Genomic DNA, 18,679 nt, shown 5'->3' with positions numbered 1-18,679 from the left:
AAGGATGAGAAGCCTCTCGCATTCCCTGTAAACACCCCCTCTTCTCCCAGAAAGCCATTTAAAGTGACCAGCTGGCAGTGTGATACTAAACAGAAATAAAACCAAAGCTAGACGTAGCCAAATGCTGCTTTCCATAATTCATTGACGACGCCACATTTTTTTCTGGTCACATTTAAAGCATTTTTTGGAATGATTCACAGAATTCTGGGCAGGGTTTATAATACAGCTGACCTAGATTGATGCCGCTTTGTTGGACGACTTAACAGGCTTTTGTGGCCCATTGACTACCACACTTTATGTCCAAAGAGGAGCATTTTCAGATCGTTTTTGGTATCTTTCTGGGTCGAGTGCAGGACATCATCGACTCAAGGTTAGTTAGTGGTTTGTGGTGGTTAGCATAATTTGTGTAGGCGAGATATACCAATCATGTAGTGTCAGTTTCCTGTCTGCGGTTGATTCCAACCTTGGGCGGAATTTTAATGATTTTTTATGCCACTTCATACATTTTGTGTAGCGAGTACCACTCTAGAGTGCTTGAAGTGTTTTCTGCAGATAATATTACTTAAGCCCCATAGGTTTGCAGTGCAGTCCATATAAGTAACATAGCAAGTGGATAAGACTTTACAATTTGCTAATTTGTTTTATAGTAGGCATTCTAGAAAAACAGATATTTTGTCTCCTTCTCAAATATGAGGCTACACTTATGCTAAACGTATTGGATGGTGTATATTCTGGTCATTGGGCTTTCAACCTTTAGGCAACTGGTGCTGTCGCTAGCCACTTTATAACAAACTATTTCACTTGTTATGCAGTGCACAGAGGGTCTGCTTCACAAAGCTATTTGCACATTTAGAGTCAATGAGGTACATAAATGGCACTATTTTCAAGTGCAAAGTCTGGTTGTGTGGTCCCAAAATCTGAATTTATTCTCAAAAATAGATTCTTCCTATGCAGTATTACACGTGTATGATGTAATATTACATGGGGCCCAAAGTGCTCCCAGGGACTTCCAAGGTGGGAATGTTATGCAAACGTAGTGAATAGATGTAAATTGTAGCTTTGCAGAAATTCATAAACATTTTCAATGGCAGGGTTAGTTTAACACCATTAACATTGGTTAGAGTACAATGGAAAGGCTTCTGTAGAGAAAAGAGGGGAAATATTGCCCGCTTGGAGGAAAAAAAACTTGGTGTGTGCAAATGGGATTTTGCCTAGCCGTTACATGTGCATAAATACGTGCATCATTGTGTTTCGTACAGTTCTTTCCGAGATAAATTACAACATGAAAAATGTAAACTATCTAAAGGTGAACTGGAAAACATCTTAATATAAAATTTCTTTTTCATGCATGTCCATGTTCTTGAATGCTGAAATAGCATCAATAATCTTTTCAATTTAGAGATTTTTCCACATATCGTATTGGACAATAGCAAAACTCAGATTGTGTGCAATGTTGACAGACGGATCTTGCTTTTCTGTTTTTTAGTATTCTGGATTCCACACTGAGAGGTCTGAATCTGACCATGACAGTCAATGGGGCAGCAGCCCCTTGACGGACACTGCCTCGCCACAACTTCTGGACACCGGAGAGAGATCAAACTCCCAGCAACATGATGTCTCCTGTGCCTACAGACAATACTCAGACCGAAGTTCTCTTTGCTATGGCTTCGCCATTGATCATTCCAGGCTTACTGACGACAGACACCTCCATACTCAAGCCTGTGATGGAGGCAAGTGTGAGGCGGGCAGATACTTCTTGGGCACTCCACAAACGGGAAGAGAGACTTGGTGGGGCTCCCGTTCAGTGTTGCCCATCACTAAGAGTTCTCCTGAAAGTAGAGATGGGTACGACAGCAGCATGCCACATATAGCTTCAATTCACAGAATTCCCGGTAAGAGAAATACTCACATTGTAATGAAGAACAAAAAATGCAATTGAAAGTCAGAAAGACTGTTGATTGTTCGATTTGTTTAACTATGAGATACATTTTACTGTAGGGCGCTATATTCACATACTTAAAGGGCGGTGATTAATGATTGTCTCTTCCATGAAACAGTGAATAACAATTTAGCAATGTTGGGTGCAATCTGTAATGTTTACATACAGATTTGTTGTGAGATTACAAAAAAGTAAAAACTCAAATTGTCACTAATCAGAATTGTTGTGTAGATTAGGATTTACCTAATACGCCCTGTTTCCAATGTTTGCACGTTTTATGTTGAAATGTGACAACCTTTAACCATTTACTTAACTATCTAAGACTGAGAAGAAATGCATTAAACCCACTAATCCATTCTGTTAATTTCAGTAAAAATCCTTTTAGAGACTACATTGATACCAAACAGAAAATTTGTAATTAAATGTACATTAAATGTTGTCCACATACTTTTTTTAAAAGTAATTATAATAATAAACACGTTGGCGGGTAGGTCAGTAGAGAAGCATCTGAAAGGGGAAAGATCCAGGTGCAAGTGCAACAGAACTAATGTCAAATCCGGTCCAAGAGTGATGCCAGAAATATATGCAGCAATAGACATTTAACTTGCAGTTTGTCCAAGTTCATAATCACTGATGATTAGTGATTTAGACAGACAGCTGTTCCAGACAGTTGGGGTCATGAGGTCAAACTTGAATCGTGACTAAAATAGACATGCTAACCCCTTTAAAATATCAGTGGTCCTTGCGCTGTCATCTGTAACCTTAAAAGGACAAAACGACTTGTGCACACATTGTGAAATGACTGCAAGAGATTGTTTTGTTGATTGCTATTTTTGCACCTGGTGCACATTGTATCAATGTATTTGCTGGAAACTTTAGAATTAAATTCTGGACAGAGGTTAAATGTCAACTAGGAACATAGTGAACTTAGTGGTGAATGAAAACAGAAAGTCTGTATTGGGTAATAAGTGAGACATAACTGTTTAATCAGATGCTATACATCAGTGTCACTGAGAGCCCATTATCTATGCAGTGGAATTGGTAGTAAAAATGGTAATGGTGAGTAAAGAAGACAGGGGAACTCATTGGCATTGAAAATTTGTTGTTTGATGGCTATTTTGTGGGCACTGAGGGTGGTGGCAGCTTTTACAATGAAGGGTTGGGGTATCCAGTAGAGAGTACTGGAAGGGAAAGTACCATAGGCTTGATGAGTTTCAGGGGGCTTAAGCATTGGAGGGGCATTTCTGCATTTGTGATCTAATAGGTTAATCAGAGGGGCAGATGGAGATACCTCCAGAGGGCTAGGTGTGGAGGGCAAATAGGCCATAAAAGACTTTAATATCAAGATAGAGAACCTGCATAGAGACATTTTGTACAGTCTACTTGATGCCTGAAGAGAGAGTAGAAGATGATTTAGAAAATGCACACTGGTAACGAATTGCATGTCTGAGTACTTTTTATCAGTTTCTGAAAATACCTTTTGAGTGGAATATGAGAAAGGCAGCTTTCTGAGACAGGAGTATTAAATAGGGTAATTGCCTAGTGGAAGGAGAGTTGGGTTGGTGGAGAATATTGTGATTTCGGAGTAGGTTGTTGTATGTAAAGGGGACGTTCAATATAATGCAGACAGGGAGCCCCTTCAGTTAGTCAAAATGAACTCTGGGAATAGAAGCAGGTGGTTGAGGGTAAAGATGAGATAAAATCACCTAAAGGGCATTGGATAATCGGTGATATACTATACTGGTCTATTCTGTATTGAGAATTAAATAGTACGTCATAATTTAGAAGCAGATAGGTACATCCTGACACAGAGACAGACAGCGATGCAGGCTGAAAAAGGAAGTGTAAGCGAGAGAAAAGAGAATGTGCTCTCCATGCCACCAACAACCTTTGGTGGGTGAAAACTGATAATAATTCTTAAGGAGCTGAAGGCACTGAGTAGAAATGGACCGCTTGGTAAGATGAGATTCAGAAGAGTGCAGTGCCAAGGATGCCCAAGCTTGACAAAGATAGAGAAGGTTGAGGTTGACAATATTAAAGACAGCAGAGAGATCAAGGTTGAAGCTGAGGAGAGACGATTTTGATGGTTGAAGGTTACGCAATATAAAATGTGGACCAGTGCTACCTCGGTGGAATGTATTCTGATGATTGCCCAGTTTCAGGAAATTGCACAGATATTTGGTGGTGATCAGGCTACCAGTGATTTTAGAGAAGTAGGTTATGGGAAATAGCACAGTAGTTTCAGGCGTATAAGGGGGTCAGCGTATAGTATTTTAGTAGTGGGATGAGAACTGATGTTTTGAAGCAGGGAGTGTAGGAAGCAGGGCAAAGAGACTGGTTAAACTGTTGAGATAAAAGTGTGTAAAATGGGAGTGAATTTCAAGTGATTTATGAGATACACAGGTTGATGGATACAATGAAGAGACTGAGTAATTGAAGAACAAAGTACGTCTAGCCGTTGAGAAGAATGAAAGGGAAAAATGGATTAAGATTGCGTTTGTCAAGTAATGCCACTTTTTGTAGATCATCACAAAGCATGAGAGGGATGTCCTGGCCATTCAAATTTTCGCCACTGAGAAGAGGGTAGTGAAATCAATTGCAGTAAGGAGAGACTTTATAGATCATTGGAGTAGACAGGGTGGTCTAAATATGGATCTGAAGTTGATGGATCTGAAAAGGGCGAGGAAAGACATAATGGTATAATGGGAAAGTTTCAAAATAGTGAGGAGTCCTGGCCATGTGTTATTCATGGTGGACGTAAGAAGGTGACTGAGGGCCCTTAATTCTAGGTAGTGGGTGGGTGCTGTAGCCTGGTTATGAAATATTGAGATGGGTGTTATTAGGGTATTGGACAACTTGCTGAAATATGTGTGGGGCCAGGGACAGATGAAAGTGGCTGATTCGGAGGGAAAGATCTATTAATAAAGATGAATCTAGAGAGGGCTCTGCAATGTTCAGTATGGTGGGAGTTGAGGACATCCTTCAGTTTCTTTATTTACTAAATGGCAACATCAACAATATTCAAGATGGGAGGTAAGGTGAGGGAACATTCAGTGTATGTAACTGCAATGAGGTGAAACCGATAAAAGGTGCAGGACTACATTTCTAATTTTTCTCTGACTGTGGTAGGTCTATAAAGTGATGCACTGACTCAGTGTGTGAGGGAAAAGCATATTCTTTATAGCTGTCAGAGCTTGCTGGGTGATATGTGCAGCTCTTTTGTTTGCTTGCCATGTTGGCCATTCACCCGTATTGTGATGATATTTTGCAAAGTGCAGTAGGGGCTAGTATGTACAAGATGTGAACGGTCAACATATGGGCAGCATTTCAAATGACATATCACTGAATTTTGTGAATAGGTGCCTTGATTATTATTTTTAGAGGGATAGAATCCTTCCCTGCTGAAAACAGTGATAGGTTTTCCTGCATTGGTACTTTCCTGGCGTGTTCAATTAACCCATTTATAAGTTGAGGCAAACTTGCTGGGGAGACTTCAGCTCTTCTCCAAGGTGTAAGTATGTATGCTGAGATGTTTCGTCTGTTTGTTGCTGTTTCTTTGCTTGCCTAGACCCAATAGGCATATCTTTTATGTTAAATGTCTTTATATACTTAGCGCAGTGGTACATTTGCCACATGCCCATGCTTTGAGCATTCTTCAAAAAACATATTGTCAGCTAAGTTCCGCATTAGGGACAGCAATCTGTAAGTAACTGAAGTCCTACCCAGAGTTTTGTTGCACAATGAGGCTGCAGATGTCCTAAACAAAGCAAGTGCAGTCAAAGACAAAACACCGATAAAAACTTTGAAAAACTAATGAGCAATGGGTGCTATTTGTGCATGCCAAAGGCAAGTGGGGTGCTCTGTAGCAAAGAACCAGAGTATTAGTTTTGCAGGTCCTCAAGGTCTGTGAAAGCACACTGGCACCCATATATTTTTATACACGCTGAAGGTCAGCTATGAGAGGGCAGAAAGGAGTTCCTGACTGCCTTTTTCCTCTGGGTGCCCACTGTCCTCCCTCACCTGTCACACATTATTGGTGAGCTCCTGTGGCCCTCATGAATGGCCCATTTTACCCATTCTACCGAACGATACGTTAATGCAGATTAATTAAGCACCACAGATCTCGATTACCCAGTTTGCTCAATTATGCATAATTTGCCATTGACCTTTTATTGCACAACATATGCGTGCACACATAGTTTCACACTGTGTGCATATACACACACACACACAGTAGCAGTCCAGTTGGTATGAAGGTTGGTTCACAAAGTAATGAGATTTATTTTACGTACTTCATCAGTGGTACTCGCCTGCTATACTAGCGGAATATATGACTCAGAAATAAACACGTCTATGTATATTTATGTATCTATACATATAAAAGCCAAGAGTGGGGACAGAGGGTAAGTATACCTGATGTCAGGTGGATGCGCAGTCCAACACATATGTCACTTAGGTGTTGGAAAGAAAAATGCTAAGGCCCTTATTACGAATGGTCGGGTAATTCCAGATGTGGCCGGAATTATAAATTGTGCATGAATTCCACCGCTCTCCGGTCCTCCGCCTAGAGATTTTCTATGCTGCAATCAGGCAACGTTTCCAGGTGAAATGCCAGGGAAAAACATGTACATTTCAAAGTAAATCTTATTCATGCATGTCACTCCCCAAAGCCTTTTACTCCAATTATTTTCCTTCTCCCCGAATTACCGGGACCCCTGGTAATGGTGATGCTAGTGCAGGGAAACTAATCTGTTGTGTGGTATTTGTTCACGGTTTACATAAATTAGTAGACAAACACCTGTAGCATGCTATCATTGTTTCCCTTTGTTTTTTAGGGCGCGGACAGTGGGATGAGGACAGCGTGGTGAGCTCTCCAGATCCTGGTTCTGCAAGTGAGTCAGGAGAACGGTACCGCACTGATCAGTACCAGTGCAGTCCTCATGAGCCCAGCAAAATTGAAACCTTAATCCGAGCAACTCAGCAAATGATTAAAGAGGAAGAGAGTAGGCTCCAGCTTCGGAAAACCACAGCTGACCAGCTGGTCTCCATTAATGGAGCTGGAAAGAAGCAGTCCATTTGTTTTGCCAGTTACCAGCAGCCGCAGATGGCCGGGGTCCTATGCCGAGCTCCTTCAGTTTCCAACACATCCCCATGTGAGCACATCCAGCACCGCGATGGGAAGATCATGAGCCCACATGAAAATGAATATGACAACAGCCCCACAGCGCTCTCAAGGATGGGCAGCCCAAATTCGGACAGAATATCAAAATCCAGTTTGACTCTAGCTAAAGACTATTTGCATTCTGACCTGTCTCCCCATCAAACAGTTGACCATTCTGAGGCATCTCCGAACTACTACAGTGCGCACCGGCAGTACTTTGATAAGCACTCTTACACATTGACTGGGTACACCCTTGAACACTTGTATGACACTGAAGCCCTACGGAACTATTCTCTAGGCTGTAGTGGCTCTCACTTTGATGTATCTTCTCACCTGAGGATGCAGCAGGATCCAGCACAGGGACACAAAGGGACATCGGTGATAATCACAAATGGAAGCTGATGTTCCCCTGAATATGTTCACACTTGAAAGAATATTTGAATCGTCTTAGGAAGAAATATGTTTTTATGCCCTTGTTAAGGACCCTTGAATATAACACAATGCACTAGACATAGCAACCAGTGGCATCGGGAGCGAGCTAAATGTGGTGAGGTCTTCTGTGTAAAATGCTCGCTACACAATGCAAGAGTTTCAGCAGTTGGATGGAATGAAGCAGGGGGAATGGTGTTGCCTTACGTTGTGGGAACCATCATGTTATTGCTGCGAGATGCTCATATGGATAAGGCGAGCACCTGTGTAACTGGCAGAGGAGGTACATAATAAAATGGGTGATGGGAGAAAGTTTTCGAACTGCATGTGCTTAACACGACCCCATGCAAGTGCAGATATGCACCCTTTAAGATACCAAGCTAGGGAATGCACACCTTATCAACATGCATATAAAAAATATGCATGTTTGGTCTTGTCTGAGCTCATTACATCTCCAACAACACTGGCTTCTCAGTTGTACCCTCCATGGAAGAAACGTAAGATATATACTTACATGTCCAACACAAGGAAACACAAGCAACTATATTCACACCATATGTTTGAAATGAAAGCACTGCCACATTCAGGTCAACATGCTATTTTATTAAACTGAAACAAAATTAGTATTTTCTTTGTATTTACGGTTGTACCTTATGCCACTTCATGATGACAAAATTGAAAGTTTCTGACTGAACATGTCTTGCAGAAACAACATAGGTTTGTGAAATATGTAGTTGGAGGGAACATAATGATGGCGTTTACACCTATTTATATAGTGTTACCAGTATTTTTTTTCTCCTTGGACAGTATTATCCTTCTTCGCATTACCTCGCTCAGAGTTATATGCAGCACCATAACAGGGCCACCTGCGACCGGCAGTACATTACAGAAGTCCAGCAGTTGCACTTCTTGGCACCTTTGTAACACACTGCACTTTTGAAAACTCTGTCTTAGGGTGTAGCGTTAATACATGAATCTCAAGAAACCTACTGGGAAAATACTCAGCCTTCTATATTGGTACTGCCAATTACTGTAATATACCACACGAGTGACCAGTGTGTGGGAATGTGAACTGCCATCTGATGTTTTCCATTAGCTTACTAGACTTTGAGTATTTGTTTAATACCACTACAGTGCTTAACGGGTAACGGGAAAGAACCACATTTTGCAAACAAGCTATGTCATTTGTGTCAAAAACCAGTGCAGTTGGAAACCATGTGGTATATTTCATTTCACTGTGCACATACTTGACTTTCATCACAGCAACGCGCTCCATAAATTGTAAACCGTGTAACAACAGTTTGCCCAGTTAGATGAAAAAAATCTAAGGTGTCAGCAAAAATAAAGCAAATAATTTGCACTATCCCGCAATTATGTCAATCATGAACACTGAATTTATGAAAAAGGAGATCTGAGTTCTTGCATAGTAAGGCAGTGGATGACATGCATCGAAAGTGAAATATTAGTTTAAAAAAGGAGATAGTCCAGACAACTCAAATAGAGCACCAATAATGTTGTGACTGCAAATACACGCGTATAGTCTCCTGATTTGAAGAACCACTAAAGAGCATGTATTAGCTTTCACAAGTTTCCCAGCAACTTTTCTAGCTATGTAAAGTGAATGAAACCTGGGGCTGGGTTCATGAGCCTGCACACAAATAACGCTTACTCGGTATTAGGACTGTTTTTTCTAGCCGACTAAATACCCCCAGCTATTTCTGCTTTGATTATATGCACACTTATACGTTTAGCAACAAAGCTGTGTTCTGCATAATGTACAGTAGGGCCTCAATCAAATTGAAAAATAAATGCTAAAACCTTCAAACTCAGCCTCACTGTTTACTGGGACAGAGTTACACCATCTTGTGTGTTAATATGTGTAATACACAGTATTCTGCCTTCTTTAACTGTGGTTCTACACATTAGAGCTTTTTCCTACGAACCATTCCAAAGTTAAAAAATGGATCATTGGATAACGCAAGAATTCATCCTTAAATGGGAAATCTGTTTGCCTACAATGCCCTTACTACTTGTAATTGGACAGAGAAAGCCATATTAGAGTTATGCTTCACTTTCAGTTAGTAGCACCAACATTAATTAAGTTAGTAAAATCTGTGGAATACAAGAACGAACATGATAGAATGCCATTCCCTGCAAGTCTTCCAAAAAGACAAAACGGCTTCCTTAATTACGAATTCTCTATCCTGTGTTACATCCTTCCTACACACTTTTAAATGTCCCTTTGCCCTGCATGCCATGGCTTTGATTAAAGCCTCCGTCTTCACGTTTGGATTCAAATACACTGAGGATTCCCAGAGCTTATTAAAAAGCTTGTTTACTATATTGCTTAATTTCATGTATTCACTTACTACAGTTATTACATCTTAGCTTTCTTTCCCCAGTACCCCAGTACCCTAGTACCCATTTCCTGCTGGAGTGAAATAAACTGGAACTGCGTCAATTCAGTTGACTGTTTGCTGGGGATGCTAGCTTTTGTCAAGGAGCAAGACCAGATGCCACCTTGACAGTAAGATGGAGACTGCAGGCGTCTTCTAGTATGCATATTATTACATGCTTTGGACTTGACCCCAGAGGTGTCATTGCAGTGGTGTATGTGAGCTTATTCCTAAAAGGAGTGATAGGACCAAGGCAGGCACCTCTTGTTCCCCATCATGCTCCTACTGAAAAGTGTCTCAATGTTAGAACATCTACAGTTTGATGCAGATATCCCACTTCACATATTGGATCAATTTTGCTTAATTTCCTGCTAATGAATGACTTGCAGAGCGTAGTGGAGTAGCACCAGTGTATACTTTGGGGTGGCAGACATTTCACCAACAAGTCTTGCAATGCGGCTTATGAGAAACACATGCTTTTTTATCTCAGTGTGAATTCTCTAGATCCTCACTATTCAGTTTTAAATTATATCATGTATGTCGAACTTAAGCATAATGAGACAGAAAGGATCCATGTTGGAAATTCCCATCAACCAGTTAAAAATTGTCTTTACAGATTTTAATCGTGAAGTTTGGTTTTAGAGACTAGAATTCTCTGTTCATATGAAGTGTAAGTGAACAAAAACACCAGCTGAAACCAGTAGGAACCATTAACTAGCAGTGAGATGCAACTGGAATCGCCTGGAAATCTATTTATATCATATCATTTGCCAGCAAATGCATCTGGGGATATTTTCAAGCTGAACTCTGATAGGCCTGCACGTGTACTATTGTCACATTCAATTCGTGGAAAATGGAAATTTCTTGTACACTCATTAACTACAGGAGAGAACGTTGCATGTGGTAAAAGCAAACCGAGGACAGGCGTGTCTTGCCTAATATATTAAGAAGCTTTCAAGGACTGTCTTTCCATTGGTCTGTGGTGTCAGAGAATTTGTAGCATTCAACCAGTCTTGTTGCAGAATGTTTACACACAGCATAGCTATCATTTGGAATTATACATAATTATATGCCCAGTTAGTTACACACTTAAAGAAACTGCAATGTTGCATGAAAAATGCCCTATTTTTTAATAAACTACTATTACTTTTATTTTCCATTGCAATTATGTCTGCATGTTTTACAATGGACTTTTACTTTTCCATGCCTCACAGTCGTTAGGCTGGTTCTTACTTAACCATTCAAAATCACGCACTAAGGTTCAAAATAAAGTTAAAATCCCTATGGAATGACATTGCACACCTGCTTAAAATGATCTGTTCACATTTCCATAAAAGTCACGTTTCTAGTTATTAGCTTTTTTCACACATGTAAACAGGCCCAAGCATCTACAGACCATAGTCTCAGTGCAAAATCAAAACATATTTTATTTTAAAAAAAACACTTATACAAATATATACTAGTGTGGGTATGACGAAGCAGCTGGTTTACCATGAAAGCATAGAATACTAAATTGTTCGTGGGATAAATTGCATTTTTACGGCTCATTTTTGCAACATGTGTTTTTTATTGCATTCAGATACTTTCGAATTCTGAAGTTATACATCTTAAACGACCCTGTGAGACAAATACCCAGCAAAAACATTCATGGCACCTTTATAAGCAATGTTATGTTGACATTCTGGTGAAAATAAGTCAGCCAGAGGGGATCAATGCTAAAGTACTGTACCCTTTCTTTGTTGAAAACTTTTGACAAAAAATGCTTTGCAAGTCATCCAGCCAAACAGTAAAGCGCTTAAAAGGCTGCCATGCAAGCTTTCAAACAGGAGCGCCAACCACCACTCAATAATCTTTGTAACAAACCTATTTATATTTGCCAAATTTGAAATACTATGCCTTGCAATGTATAGTTTCTAGTGACATTATAGCATAAAACCTGTACTTTGAAGTTTTCCTTTTGAATGTAATGTAGGAAACACAATTTAGCTATGTCAATGATATCTTAAAAAGTGTTCTCATTTCTAATTATTTATATTGTAAATAGCTTTCTGAAGTAAATTTGAAGTCAATTGTGCATAAAATGTATTTATTATGTGAAGATTTTTGGGGTGGGGTAAAAAATACAGGTACAAACGAAAGGGTATGGTTTTGTTTGATTTTTTTTGTCTCCCGAATAACTAGTTTCTCGAAGATTCACATAATTTGCAAGACAGTATTCTATAAAAATGGGACTTCAGAATTAAATGAATGATGCGAGAATGGAATATATATTAGAGGATGATTTTACTCTAATGTTATCTGTTTTGCTGTGCACTTTGTGCCTTTTTTGCTTGGTTTAGGCAAGGGTTTTTTGAAATCTCCTTCATGTCTTTCCGCTCCGTGGGACCATGGGAAGCACGATGGCAATAAAGAACAAATCCATAGCTCAATGGGTGTACAATAGAAGTTATGGTGATTAGGTGGTTATATTTAAATACTTCGAGGCCATGACAAGAAGGAGTAAATGATCAATCAAACCTTTTTCTGACCCATCATAGTCAGAAAAGGGTGAAAGTCATGTTGCACTACTTATGGTGTTATTTTTTTTACCACATACACCATCACTGCCATTAGTGTGCACAGACAATGATTTATGGCCTCATTGCGAGTTTGGCAGTCATGAGACCGCCGAACTCGCAGTGGCGGTTGGACCATCGTGACTTTGGCCGTCCGACTGCCAAATTAGGACCTATGCGGTTGGACCAACAAAGGACCGATGCCCCTGCTGGGAACATGGTTCCCGATGGTATGACGGCAGTAGGGCTTGCAATCATCCATGGCGGCACTGAACTCAGTGCTGCCTGGCTGATGACAACCCTCTCTTTCTGCCAGCCTTTTCATGGCGGGTAGCCCACCATGATAAGGCTGGCGGAAAGGAAGTGCTGGGGGCTCCCTTGCCCAGCACCCTCGGAATGCGCACTGTCTGCTTTGCTTTGCAGACAGTGCGCATTCCGAGGGTGCTGAGTGTTAGGATATTGGCCTTGGCTCCCTTCAGGGAGCCAAGAGAAATATCCTAACACTGTTCCTGCGGTCAGCCAGGCGGGAACTCATATTACAATGTTCCCGCTTGTCGGTCCAGCGGGAAAAGTGTAATAACTTGGGGCAATGTCACTGCTATGGCGGTAGCGTTCTTTCCGTGAGTTTGGCGGTCCCATGGTGGGACTACCAAGTTCGTAATGAGGCCCTTAGTGTCTTCTCTAGCTGTGAAAACATGAGCACCTGTTACACTGCTGCCTGTCTGCATCAGTGTAACCAGAAGGTTGTGCACACAGCAAAAAGCTCCTCTTCTTATGGAAAGTTGGGGGCACAGAGTAATGGGGAGAAGATTGTGTGATATATGAATGTGTAACTGCCTTGCTAAGGTACCTTTCAATGAGCTGATGGCTCTCGTTTTAGGCCTGAGACAATGCAGGCCAGACTGACAGGTAATGACAAGTCGTGGCCTGTTGCTGCTGACTCTTTTCCGCCTGTCTTACAACTCACTGCTGACTTTTCTGTCTGCTCTACAAACATAAGGATACCATGTACAGTTGGTACTGAATCATGATGACGGTTATCCCCACACCAGAATTTAGCTAGAGATTTTGCTATTTAGAACAATTTTCTTTTCAGCTAGTGCAATACACTGTGCTGGATTGATCATTTCTGTAACACATGCTTTTATTTGCACCAACACATGCTAGATATAATCAAAGAAATTTAAATAAACCCGTAAAAACAATGTAATATTAAATAAATGAAGCAAGTATTTTGAATGTTTGAGTTACGTTTTGACTCAGGACGTTATCTATACACTCCAGGGATATGGCCTTCAAAGCCCCTACAAATGTTGCTCAATGAGGAATGGACAGGTGTTTTTAGATTCAGCTCCCCACTCCTGTCCATTGAGTTCATTTGCAAGAGCCTTCTCATTCCAGCTTCTCTGAGACAACTATCTACCCTGGATGTTCCTAGGTCTTTTAATTTGACCATCATCCAAATTTTGAATACTGCACTACCTTTTGGTAGTCTGTTCTCATGATTCTCAGCTGTATTTCTTCCCAGCTTCCATCTTTCCTGACTTGGAATACGTGAATACTGGTCTCAGTTCCTGGGTACTAGCAACCTCCCTCTCCCAGCCTGCAGACTGTCACTGGCCTGTCAAAAAGTGTTAATCTATTTATTTAACCCTCTGTCCACTAATTCTGTAACTGCTGAACATCAAATAATCCCTTTTTTGCCAAATGCTTCTAATAATCTCTGTGGAGTCTCACCAGATGTTCTTAGTGATGTACAGAAATGCACTTGGAAGCCTGGCGATCCCTAAACATCAAGCCTTACGTTCTCTTCCTACTATCTCTGTAGATACAGCTCTGGGCAACTTCTCTTCTAATGATGGTGTAAGCGGTAGGAATCTCAACCAACACATAACAATTGAATTATGCATTTGTGTACATGGTGTTACTACTTCTGGGGCAAGGATGTCTCTGGTGTCCTTAGCATATCCATGGCTGTAATGCTCATTGGAAGGAAGACATTCTCAAGGTTTGAAGGATCTGTCTATAGTAACCTTTCATCGACCCCTTTCCTTCCTTTGCCTCCTCATTTTCTCACTGTAACATGTTTTCTGTTTCCCATGGGCTCGGTTGGATACCTCTCATTGTTTAGCTATTTACTATAAGGAACCAGCTGTTGATTTTAGAAGAATCTGCTACAAACCTTCTGATTGGCATCATGACTAGTAGTAAAGTTGTATCACTATTGATAGGGCTGTAGTCACTTCACTGCTCATTGTGTAGTCTGCAGTGCATGATGGACCATCCTACTCTGAGATTTATCCAGCACATTGTGTGCTAGCTCATCGATGCAGGCATGATCCATCTGTCACACTCTTGCCTCCCCAGTGTCTCTAGATTCAACTCAGAGCGTGCTAAGTACAGAGCCCATTTACACTCCACCTAACAGTAACTCACTATAAATAATGGAAAAAAGGCACACACTAGAAAAGTGACACACAACACCCACAGCCCAAACCACCAGAGGGGAGTGACACACATACTGATGACTGGACATCAAGATGCCGTCAACATGAAAGTATGTTATTGACGATAGAACCAACTAAGAGCCTATATTGCTAATGAATGATGCTTGTAACTGAAATCAAGCTCACACTGGTCAATCTGCTTCTACCTTTGGCAGGACATAGATGTCTATCGGGTATTTACTCTTTGTCATGGCTATACGTGAGGAGGGGTGAGGGAGTGGTAGGGGATCTCATCTTTCTAGGATTCGGCAGGCATTGGGGTGCAGCTTTTTCATCCATGGCAATCATTGAAGACAGTGAGGTTATAGAACATAACATGATGGGAGTCCTCTCAAGTCACTGGGATTAGGATTATTAAAAAAAAACACTTAAATTGCCTCAGATTTGCCCAACTGATCGTTTGTATGGGAGATCAGTTGTTTATAATGCTATCCTGTAATCGCGATCATCCAGGACTTTATGTCCGGAGTGCGATTGGTCCTCCACATATAAGGATTCCAATTTTAGCCACCGCAAGTGTGCTAGCAAATCATTGAAGCCTCTGGTGTGTAATGTCAGAGTAATCAGTGTAGTCGTGGGAGGGGGGAGCCTGGCTTGTGAGCTGTACGGAGGCTCCAAGGGATTATCTCATCAAGTCCCAAATTCTCTCCCAGTATTGGCTTAGAGCAGGGCATTCACCTAATAAAAATATAAAATGTCATATCTACAATATGCCTGCCTTTCAACTGTTTGGGGACCAGAGTCATCTGTGTATAATTTTGAAGTAGCTCAGCTTCAAACTGGCATCTCTAAATGATTTATTGTGATTCAAGATGACCCCTGTCAACTCCCCTTCTGTGTTCAAGTATATCGCTAGATATTAGATATTGTAAGATGGTTTGTTTCCATTGGAACTAGTGGTCCCCTATCAATGCGATTGTAGTGGTATGCGTAAGAGGTGATGGGTCACATTTTTCCAAATGTATTTTATAAACAGAGACTGTCTAGCATATGTGCTTCAAATGGTGGGCACAACAGATCATGATTACACACTGGCCCTGCCTGATCTTGAGCATGACTTTTACTCAGTCTAGACCTATAAGTGGAAAGCCTTGTGGGCCATGGATCTCAGACACATATATATTAAATGGATCCAGCAGTTGTATGTCAAGCTTCTGACCTGGGTTAGGGCAGGCCCCATAACCACTGACAAATTTGAAATGAAAATGGGACACAACAGGGCTGCCATTGTCACCAATGGTACTTGTGACAGAATCCCTGGCCGGCAGACTGAAATGTGAGCTTAGGTCCTGGGGAATACAAGTCGGGAACACCACCCGTGCGGTGTCTATGCATGCAGATGATACCCTGAATACCTTCAACACCTGACTTATTTTCTCCAGATTCTGCTACATGTTCTGACTCAGAGGTCTTCAAACTGGGGGGTGGGCCCTACTAGGGGGGCCTTAAGTGATCGGGGGAGTGGGGCGCCACTGCCAAAAGAAGCATTATACAGATAACAGGCCTTTGTTTTAACCCCTTCGCTGCCAGGCCTTTTCCCCCTCCTGTGCCGAGCCATTTTTTGGCTATTTGGGGCAGTTCGCGTTTAGGCCCTCATAACTTTTTGTTCACATAAGCTACCCACGCCAAATTTGCGTCCATTTTTCCAACATCCTAGGGATTCTAGAGGTACCCAGACTTTGTGGGTTCCCCAGAAGGAGGCCAAGAAATTAGCCAAAATACAGTGAAAATTTCGTTTTTTTCCAAAAAATGGGAAAAAGGGGCTGCAGAAGAAGGCTTGTGGTTTCCCCCCTGAAAATGGCATCAACAAAGGGTTTGCAGTGCTAAAATCACCAGCTTCCCAGCTTTCAGGAACAGGCAGACTTGAATCAGAAAACCCAATTTTTCAACAATTTTGGCATTTTACTGGGATATACCACATTTTTACGTTTTTTTGTACTTTCAGCCTCCTTCCAGTCAGTGACAGAAATGGGCATGAAACCAATGCTGGATCCCAGAAACCGCAAAAGTTCTAAAACGTAGACATAATTCTGAATTCAGCAAGGGGTAATTTGTGTAGATCCTAGAAGGGTTTCCTACAGAAAATACCAACTGAAAAGAAATAATATTGAAATTGAGGTTAAAAAATCTGCAATGTTTCTCTACATTTTACTCTGTAACTTTTTCCTGCAATGTCAGATTTTTGAAAGCAATATACTGTTACGTCTGCTGGACTCTTCTGGTTGCGGGGATATATAGGGCTTGTAGGTTCATCAAGAACTCTAGGTAGCAAGAGCCAATAAATGACCTGCACCCTGCAGTGGGTTTTCATTCTATACCGGGTATACAGCAATTAATTTGCTGAAATATAAAGAGTAAAAAATAGCTATCAAGAAAACCTTTGTATTTCCAAAATGGGCACAATATAAGGTGTTGAGGAGCAGTGGTTATTTGCACATCTCTGAATTCTGGGGTGCCCATACTAGCATGTGAATTACAGGGCATTTCTCAAAAAGACGTCTTTTTTACACACTCTCTTATATTTGGAAGGAAAAAATGTAGAGAAAGACAAGGGTCAATAACACTTGTTTTGCTATTCTATGTTCCCCCAAGTCTCCTGATAAAAATGATACCTCACTTGTGTGGGTAGGCCTAGCGCCCGCGACAGGAAATGCCCCAAAACACAACGTGGACACATCCCATTTTTTCACAGAAAACAGAGGTGTTTTTTGCAAAGTGCCTACCTGTAGATTTTGGCCCCTAGCTCAGCCGGCACCTAGGGAAACCTACCAAACCTGTGCATTTTTGAAAACTAGAGACCTAGGGAAATCCAAGATGGGGTGACTTGTGGGGCTCTGACCAGGGTCTGTTACCCAGAATCCTTTGCAAACCTCAAAATTTGTCTAAAAAAACACATTTTCCTCACATTTCGGTGACAGAAAGTTCTGGAATCTGAGAAGAGCCACAAATTTCCTTCCACCCAGCGTTCCCCCAAGTCTCCCGATAAAAATGGTACCTCACTTGTGTGGGTAGGCCTAGCGCCCACAAAAGGAAATGGCCCAAAACACAACGTGGACACATCCCATTTTTATTTACAGAAAACAGAGGTGTTTTTTGCAAAGTGCCTACCTGTAGATTTTGGCCCCTAGCTCAGCCGGCACCTAGGGAAACCTACCAAACCTGTGCATTTTTGAAAACTAGAGACCTAGGGGAATCCCAGATGGGATGACTTGTGGGGCTCTGACCAGGTTCTGTTACCCAGAATCCTTTGCTAACCTCAAAATTTGGCTAAAAAAACACATTTTCCTCACATTTCGGTGACAGAAAGTTCTGGAATCTGAGAGGAGCCACAAATTTCCTTCCACCCAGCGTTCCCTCAAGTCTCCCGATAAAAATGGTACCTCACTTGTGTGGGTAGGCCTAGCGCCCACGAAAGGAAATGGCCCAAAACACAACATGGACACATCAAATTTGTTCACAGAAAACAGTGCCTACTTGTGGATTTTGGCCTCTAGCTCAGCCGGCACCTGGGGAAACCTAGCAAACCAGCACATTTCTGAAAACTAGACACCTAGGGGAATCCAAGATGGGGTGACTTGTGGGGCTCTGACCAGGTTCTGTTACCCAGAATCCTTTGCAAACCTCAAAATTTGGCCCAAAAAACACTTTTTCCTCTCATTTCGGTGACAGAAAGTTCTGGAATCTGAGAGGAG

The 18,679-nt window shown here is 41.4% G+C and overlaps 1 protein-coding gene across 1 annotated transcript in view; it reads left to right on the top strand.

Annotated features, from left to right (window-relative positions):
• SIM1 (SIM bHLH transcription factor 1) overlaps nt 1-12,063 on the top strand; it is a 238,014-nt gene extending 225,951 nt beyond the window's left edge. The window contains exons 11-12 of the mRNA XM_069235470.1: nt 1,487-1,892; nt 6,775-12,063. Coding sequence (XP_069091571.1) covers nt 1,487-1,892; nt 6,775-7,502 — 1,134 coding nt within the window. The 3' untranslated portion in view covers nt 7,503-12,063. The remainder of the gene's footprint in view (nt 1-1,486; nt 1,893-6,774) is intronic.
• Nucleotides 12,064-18,679: the final 6,616 nt, after the last annotated feature.

This window comes from Pleurodeles waltl, chromosome 5, assembly GCF_031143425.1.
Source record: "Pleurodeles waltl isolate 20211129_DDA chromosome 5, aPleWal1.hap1.20221129, whole genome shotgun sequence".
Taxonomy (NCBI): domain Eukaryota; kingdom Metazoa; phylum Chordata; class Amphibia; order Caudata; family Salamandridae; genus Pleurodeles; species Pleurodeles waltl.
Note: the sequence above shows the minus strand (reverse complement) of the source record. Positions and strands in the feature narration are given on the sequence as shown.